At 56.5% G+C, this 7,763-nt stretch overlaps 2 protein-coding genes across 2 annotated transcripts; both read right to left on the bottom strand.

Moving 5' to 3' along the window:
* Positions 1-1,545: 1,545 nt before the first annotated feature.
* On the bottom strand, positions 1,546-3,139 carry LOC112876608. The gene is made up of 3 exons (XM_025940749.1): positions 2,759-3,139; positions 2,196-2,371; positions 1,546-2,024 (listed from the first exon to the last, which is right to left on the bottom strand). The coding sequence occupies exons 1-3, from the start codon at positions 3,021-3,023 to the stop codon at positions 1,821-1,823; spliced, it is 645 nt and encodes a 214-aa protein (XP_025796534.1). The 5' UTR covers positions 3,024-3,139; the 3' UTR covers positions 1,546-1,820.
* Positions 3,140-6,012: 2,873 nt separating this feature from the next.
* LOC112877186 (heptahelical transmembrane protein 4-like) lies at positions 6,013-7,518 on the bottom strand. The gene is made up of 2 exons (XM_025941403.1): positions 7,156-7,518; positions 6,013-7,060 (listed from the first exon to the last, which is right to left on the bottom strand). The coding sequence occupies exons 1-2, from the start codon at positions 7,458-7,460 to the stop codon at positions 6,205-6,207; spliced, it is 1,161 nt and encodes a 386-aa protein (XP_025797188.1). The 5' UTR covers positions 7,461-7,518; the 3' UTR covers positions 6,013-6,204.
* Positions 7,519-7,763: the final 245 nt, after the last annotated feature.

Below are 7,763 nucleotides of genomic sequence, written 5' to 3' on the forward strand. Positions count from 1 at the left end.
ACGTTGGGGCTCTTTGTACGAGGGCCTGTATAGATCGGCGCATAAAGGCAAAATTTTTTTACGTTTACAGCGTTTTTTGCAAAATTTTTTGTCTTTACGCATCTAAACGGACCGGCGCATTTTTTTGCATTTAGGCTCTGTAAACACAAAATTTTTTTGCGATGGAATCCTACCAATTTGAAGTACTAAATGAAGTCTATTTACAAAACTTTTTGCACAGATGGGCTGTAAATCGCGAGACAAATCTAATGATGCTAATTAATCCATGATTAAGTAATAATTAGCTGATGGTTACTGTAGCATCACTGTTGCAAAACATGGATTAAGTAGGCTCATTAGATTCGTCTCGCGATTTACAGCCCATCCATGCAAAAAGTTTTGTAAATAGACTTCATTTAGTACTTCAAATTGGCAAGATTCCTTCGAAAATTTTGCGTTTACGGCTTTTTTACGTTTACGACTTTTTTGCGTTTACAGCCGCCATTTTACGTTTACATATTTTTGCGTTTACATGGGATCTAAACAGGCCCTGAAACCATTCCTTGACACAATTTGCCGCATCTAAAGTCGGTAAGATTTTACCGATTTGACAAGCGTTTAGTTTCACCCGCAGTTCCGGCAAGATTCCACTGCAGTAAATTGGGCTCCGTTGATAATGACTCATAAAATTCTGGTGAGACGTCTTTATGTCCGATCCTCTGACCAGCTAAATTTAGCTGCTTCGGACAACTAATGGAGTAGCTAGCTAATCGAAATAGTAGTGTCTCGTTGGCTGATTGAACCTAGCTGATCCTAGCTAAAATCGTCAAAAGACCATATTATCCCTACCCCTTATGTTTATTTTTCTTGCGCAAAGAAATAAAGAGGTAGCATGGTCTATTGATGTTAGCAATTAGTAATTAGTTGGTGGATTCAAACACACTTATGGCTAGTTAGCTAATCTTTAGCTAGCTAAAAGATATTGTTATCAATTAGCTAGCTAATTATTAGTTCGGGAGGATCTGTTTACAGGACCTTAGTCCTACCAAAACGTGGCAAAAAATTTAATGGCCTAACCTCAGTCAAGTTTAACAAGATTTTGTGGCAAATGTAGATGTAGACCACCTTAGTATATGAACCAAATTAACAAGCCTGCAGTCGCGTTGCAGCAGTGCCCCATGCTCATTCGTCCAGGCAAATAATCATCGAGCAACTCCAGATGCCAACCGCCCAACGCACGACCTCTTGCCAAGATAAAATGGCAGCTGCGTTGACAGTGTCCGGACTCTCAGATCACGGCCAGTTCGACGCCGGCCGGACGGCCCAACCGACAGAGACGAGCCCGGCCGCGGCGTCCGGAACGCTCAAACGGAAGCTCTCATCAGCATCGATCGGGCACGTTACCATCGCGCGTACCTGCATCTATCATGGCATGCGTTTCGAAGCGACCGCTGCTCCATCTCCATGTGCTTTGTTAATGCCGGCACCAAACCGAAGCCATAACGACGTCGTCGGCTGTCCACGTTGACGCTGGTGATGATGGAAGCTCGCGAGGTAGACTAAGGATTTTATGCGATGCTTTCTGTATACCGATCTGCCACCTTACAAGTTACAAGCACCATCAAATCAAGCCCATAATACTCTGCTGCTACTGGCCAACTGCTACTGCTAGACTACACATTCGGAGCTGGTGGTATCCACACAGGGGGAAGGGCACTGTAGCAATTACTCGCTTATTTTACAATACGCTGTCAGCCTCGCAAGTGGCGTGGCATCGACCTGCACCGAGCACGGCTGCTCACCGACCGACCGGCCGGCTGGGCTGGGGCGGCGAGGTTTGGTCACCCTTCGGCGATGCTCTGCAGCGCGGGCCTCCACTGCCGGGCGGCGCGCCGGCCGAGCAGCGCTCCGTGAGGCAGCAGCGCCGCCTCCAGCTCGGCGTCGAGGTCGGCCGCCGCGTCGGCGGGGTCGCCGTGGTCGGGGGAGCTGGGGCCGGAGGACGGCTGGCCTGGCTCCGGCTCCGGCTCCTCCGTCTGGCGCATGATCTGGAGTGATGGGAACAGGGAACGGGAGTGAATGCGCGGCATAATTGCACGAGCGGCTTGTCAAACGCGGAGACGTGATCGTGCGATGGAGACTCAGCGACCGCGGATCAAGTGGTTGGAGATTGGAAACGAGATAGTATCATGGAGGGCGCGCGGGCGTGGCGTATGTACCTTGGCGAGCGACCGGTCGGATTCCTTGCGCTCGCCGCCGCCGCGCCTGTCGCCGCTGGTACGCCGGCGGCGGTGCTTGGTGCCCGCCGGTTTCACCTCCTCCTCGTCGTCCTTGGCCCTGATCGTGACGCGGCTCAGCTTGACGTGCCGCTTTGACGCGAACTCCCTCAGCACCTCTGCACGCACCCAACGTTCATCCATCCATTCATTCGTTAGTTGGACCGGCAGGCAGCAAACAAAAGCGACGTGAGAAAAGCAAGCCAGAAACGGTGAAAACTGGTCAGAAACGACGTTGAACTCGTCACGTACGGCCGTCGAGTCCAATTCCGGGCGCCAGAAAAGCTCGGAAAGGCGCCCGCAAACCTACAGGCACCCTCCGTCATCCCAGTCAACCATGGCATTCAAACCGAGTAAGTAGGCAAAATTCCATCTCTATCCGTACAAGAACACGCGAGGATCTCATGCGCACCAACCGGCCGGCCGGCCTAACACGGCCAGCCGACGCCGCAAGACGTTCGGAGCAATGCAGCAGGACGGCGTGCGCGCGTGGAGTAAGGGAGTACCTTCGAAGCTGACAAGACGGTAGACGCGGCCGAGCAGGAGGGTGTCGTCGGGGCGGAGCAGCTTGAGGTGCTTCGCGGTCACCGCGGGCGCGCCCCCCGCCGCGGCCGCCGGCTGCGTGGTGGCGATGACGGCGGCGACGTAGTGGCCCGGGTTGGCCGCCATGACGGCCCCGGCCGAGAGCGCCCAGTAGGCGCGCTCCGTGCGGCCGCCGCCCGGGTGCTGGATCAGCACCGCCGCCGCCTCCGCCGCCTGGCAGTTGCCCATCGTTGCGAGCCTGCCCGCCGCCGGGCGGTAGCGGCGCCGGACGTTTTATAGGGTGGTTAGCGCGCGGCGGGGCTCAGCGCGATGGTATGCGCCGATGGCCGACGCTGCAACGTGCACGGTACCTGTCCGGCCTACCCGTGCCAACCCCACATCGTCTGATTATATAGCGGGCGCACGTGATACGTGGCGGACACGCACGATTTTTTTCTGTCAGAGCGGGGGTCCTGGGAAATCGAAATTTATTAAATTATCAATTACATATTCGTTTACTACCGGGGGGGAAGTTTAGGCCGGTGAAAACATCGGAATAAAAAGTAGCCAGAGTATCTACTCAGAGCGGTGGGGAAACCAATAAGTATGTGTTTATTTAAATTACCAATTACGCATGCTTATTGGTTTAAGGGATGTGTTAATAGGGCTGAGATCACCCCGCACAACACAGGGACGGATCCACGGGGCGTAGGGGGCTGGAGCCCCCTACCCGTATGCAGCCTATGGAGCTCTTCAAATCTCTCCAACAATTTTCAACCATGAATGAACAGGAGGAAAAAGAAAGAAGAAAGAATAAGAAAAAAAAAAGAGGGAGAGGGAGAGGGAGAAGAAGAGAAAAATAAGCTCTCTCTAGATTTACATCCTAGATCTGCCGCTGCACACAAATTATTTAAATATCTGCTTACTTTTGCATTGGAAGCTCCCTCTGCATTCTCTAAGAGCGTGGGCATTGTCCGTGCCCTAGCCCCCGGTCGGGTAACAAAAAACTACATGAAGTCGACTATTGCAACAAAGCTACCAACGAGATGGCGCTACATAGCAATCCGTTTCTAAATGATTGTCATTTGAACTTGTCTAGATCAAGTACGGCATGCACGCTCCACCTTAGCTCATCGGACACAACTTCGAAAATCAGCAGACGTGAGAGAGACAAAAACCAGTGTCCCGTGACAGATTCAAGCAGCCCTTTCCCTGTCTTCAATTCCAAGTACAGCAGTTCGCAAAGAAACCACGGTCGCCTACTCTATTTCGGCGGTCAAGTCCAAACCCGGCCTGCAGCAACCAACCCAACCCCGGCGATCTGATCCCCTCCTCCAGTCCTCCTCCTCACCGGCGCACGCACACGTTTCCCCGCGGTGGTTACCTGATTGCTTTCGCCTTGAGGAGGCAGTTCGGTCGGGGCCCCGTATGATGGGCCTATCATCAGGCACGCACGCGACGAGCCGTCAGGTGAAGCCTGCAGAATCGCTAGCACGTTCCGGATCGCTGGATCGGAGGAGCCCCTGCACTGAACAACATCTGATCCTGCACCGGGCGGGGCGTCTGTCCGCGGGAATCGGTTGGAGTGGGCTTGTCGCCGGGGATGCCGCGCTTGTCCCGTTGCCGACGAAGATTAATGTCCAAGCAAGCAGGCCGTCCCCGTTGGGGTTTGCTTGTAACCCCGGCGGGGGCTGACCGATCCGGCAAAACGCCATGGCGCCCTGAGGTCATGACAGGGGAAAAGCCGAAAAGGGGACTTCCCGTTCCGTCTCCCTGAAGTGACGAGCAGGCTTCCGCCCGGACGGAGCAGCTAGCGAAGAACACATGGCCGAGGCCGGGAGAAAAGGATGGGGGAAGAGGCTGCGAGGCTAAGCAACAGGTGCGCGCTTGTGTTCTCGCAACAAGTGGACCGGCCTGGCTTTTGCGCACGGATGGGAGATGGTCCCGGGCGGCCCGCGCAACTGCACGATCCTGTGCGTTATGGCGGACGCATCTGCTTGTTTTCTTGCCCGGGTTTAGTGGATTGGTGCTCAAGTTAGACAGAAGAAGCTGGCTTTTCTCGCCGGGGGCCGGGGCTGCTTGGGGCCGCCCGGTCGGCGTCGCTTTGCTGCTTGCTTCAGCTGGGGGCGTGCGTCCGGCGGGCTCGAGGGACCCTGACTGAGGTGGCGAAGTGGAGAGAGGAGAGGATAGAGCCGAGCAGGGCACGCCGATAACTACCGGGGTGAAAAGCCTGGATCAACCAGAAAACCACGGGCCTCTGGCCAACGCCTGAACCAAGAGTGCGATGCTCTACTTGTTCCAGAGAGATAGGAGCACCTACCTTGGTGGTGACTCGATCGCTCGATCGGAATGCTGGTCGAGATGCGCGACCGTACAGAACTGGCGACAGTCGTCCACACGTACTCCATACAGGCATACAGCCACGGTTTTGGGTTGTCTGGGCTTTTGTTGTTCTCGTAGGGAGCGGAACAGGCCGAATCTGGTGGCTTCTCCGGCCTATACACATGGTGGGCCGCACAAACATCCAGCGTATTGGGCCGGCATGTCAGCTGGCATCGGGCCATCTCGCCCCGGCCATGCGCGCTCTCTTTTGGCGGAGGAGGAAGGTCCGTGCGTAGCTGCGTATGCTTTCGGTCAATTTCGTTCCAAATTGACCCTACTCGAACCGAACCGGAAATTTGACCCTACAGCAGCGGAGTGGTATAATAACAGTGGCGGCACATGTTTCCGGGTCGGAGCCGTAGCGGTCGGCCCGCCTGCACTCTGTAAAGCCTCCACCCGGACCCGGTCGCTGGTCCCCCCTGGCCGAACCGGCTCGCGATCGCCGGCGCGAGGCGTGGCGCTCGCAGTCTGACCTGTTCTTGTATCCTTCGCTCGAGTCCGCCCCGCGGCATAGATTAGTCCGCCCGCCAAAAAAGGTACAGAGCCCACAAACCACACACCTCCGCACGACGGCGCTTTGTCATTTTTGCACGCTCGAAATTTAGGCTCGTGCCGTGTAACCCAAAATGGTAGTGGCCAAGCATTTCGCTGCGGATTTCACGATGCACGAGCCGCTCCAGTTATGACGGGCGAGTACAACATTTTTGTCGTGTCGGCATGTACGTTACGTGTTGCCGCATAGCACTAGCATACTAGCAGCACGGTGCGTTTTGCATCAAAAGCGTAGAAACCAGCTGATTTGGTGAAGAAAACAGAGGTCGACTAGGAATCCAATTTTCATGTTTTTTATTGTCCAAATTAATTGATTTGGTTACATTCCTCCTGCGTTGGTACATGTATGTTCACTTTTTGCAAAACAAAAATACATCAAGAAGAGAGAGAGAGAAAAAGAAAACCAATCATCGCCGAGTCAACGAAGAGTAAATCCGGTCAAATTTCTACAGCTTGCGCGCGTCGCCCTCAGCCTCCGGCCTCACCGCCTCAGCAGTCAGCACCCGTCCATGTCCCTCCAGCCGAGGTAGACCAGCCCGGCGAGGTAGTGCGCGTAGGCGCCGGCGATGACGAGCACATGGAACAGCTGGTGGCTGTGCCCCGCGAGGTCGAACCGCCCGGGCATCCACCGCTCGGGCACCCTGGTGGCATACACCGCCACGCCGGCCAGGTAGGACGCGCCCATGGCCACCTCGTACCCCGTCGTGAGCACGGCCTCCGGGCGGTCCCCGAACACGAGCATCTTGTGCACGATGGGCACCAGGCCCGACATGCCCATGCACGCGAACAGCCCCGCGCGCGCCCACCGCAGCTCGGGCCGCTCGAAGACCGGGAGCAGGGAGACGGCCACGGCGGCGGCGCCGGAGGCGGTGATGAAGCCGAGGTAGAGCGCCTGGAGGAAGGGGTCGCACAGGAAGGTGTAGTAGACGAGCGGGTAGAAGGAGGTGACGATGAGCCCCGTGATGCCGGCGTAGTCCAGGCGGAGGAGCACGTAGCTGGCGTGCTCCGAGTGGCACGCCAGCAGGTGGCACGCGCTGCTCATCAGCAGGCAGAACATGGCGCCGCACAGGTACGCGTAGAACGGCCACCGAGGGACGCGGTGCCCAGGTGCCGACAGCGCGGCGGCGGCCTCGGTTTCGACGGACACGTTGCGCAGCGCCTTAATTGTTGCCGCCACGGCCGCTCCGTCGGCGCTGTAGTAGCTCGTCATCAGCACCATCGCGTTGCCGGTGATGTTGGGCAGGCGGCCCGTGGACGTCGCCAGGTGAGAGTGAGACGCCTCGTACTCCACTGGCACCATCGTGGCGGCGCACACGGTGAACGCGAGGAAGACGAAGAAGCCGATCAGATGCCTGAAGGAAATTGTCAAGAAAACGTCAGTTCAAGCTAGTCAATCGCCGGCAGTTGATTGCGCTCCCATCCCGACGAACAACGAGCTAGATCTTACGTCCAGACGTTGATGGTCTCGTTGTGGATGGAGAAGGCGCTGAGGAGCGCCTCCTTGATCGGCCACTCGCTTCGGTAGTAGTCGACGATGAACTCGTTGTGCTTGAGGAACTCCGGGAGCTTGTCGTAGCTGACCAGCTCGCACCTGCGCCCGCAGCACATGTCCGTGGCGTCCTCGCCGTCGCCGACCTTGCGCCCATTCATCAGGAGAGGAGACCTCACGGTCCTGGGCGACCCGACATCCATGCCGCCGCTACCGCTCTGCTGGACGGTGGTCGTCTTCTCCAGCGTCACCGTGGAAGCCATTGGAGCTAAATGTTGGGACTTGGGAGTTCTCGCGCACCACGCGTATTGTTGTGCCACTTGACGAGGAGGTGTGTTTTGCATGTGGTTGCGCTGGCTTGTTGGGATATAAATAGGCGCGCGGCAGCCGTTTGTGTACTTGTGCGTGCTTGTGTGTGCGAGGTCGTTTGTGTACGGGAATTCTGTGACCGTGAACCGGTCCGATTAGTGGGACGGCGGCCGGCCGGCCTGGACATGAGGAAATTGTATGCGCGGTCTCACGCTCACGCACGGTCCAGTTTTTGGCGCGGGTTTAATCGGACCAGC

Source organism: Panicum hallii, chromosome 9, assembly GCF_002211085.1.
Source record: "Panicum hallii strain FIL2 chromosome 9, PHallii_v3.1, whole genome shotgun sequence".
NCBI classification, from domain to species: domain Eukaryota; kingdom Viridiplantae; phylum Streptophyta; class Magnoliopsida; order Poales; family Poaceae; genus Panicum; species Panicum hallii.

Bases quoted from the DNA above. Each gene is read 5' to 3' on its own strand.
- LOC112876608 (XM_025940749.1), bottom strand. From the start codon at position 3,023: ATGGGCAACTGCCAGGCGGCGGAGGCGGCGGCGGTGCTGATCCAGCAC. The intron at 2,372-2,758 runs GTACTCCCTTAC...GGGTGCGTGCAG, and splicing joins CCGTCTTGTCAGCTTCGAAG to AGGTGCTGAGGGAGTTCGCG. The intron at 2,025-2,195 runs GTACATACGCCA...CCATCACTCCAG, and splicing joins CCGACCGGTCGCTCGCCAAG to ATCATGCGCCAGACGGAGGA.
- LOC112877186 (XM_025941403.1), bottom strand. From the start codon at position 7,460: ATGGCTTCCACGGTGACGCTGGAGAAGACGACCACCGTCCAGCAGAGC. The intron at 7,061-7,155 runs GTAAGATCTAGC...AATTTCCTTCAG, and splicing joins GAGACCATCAACGTCTGGAC to GCATCTGATCGGCTTCTTCG.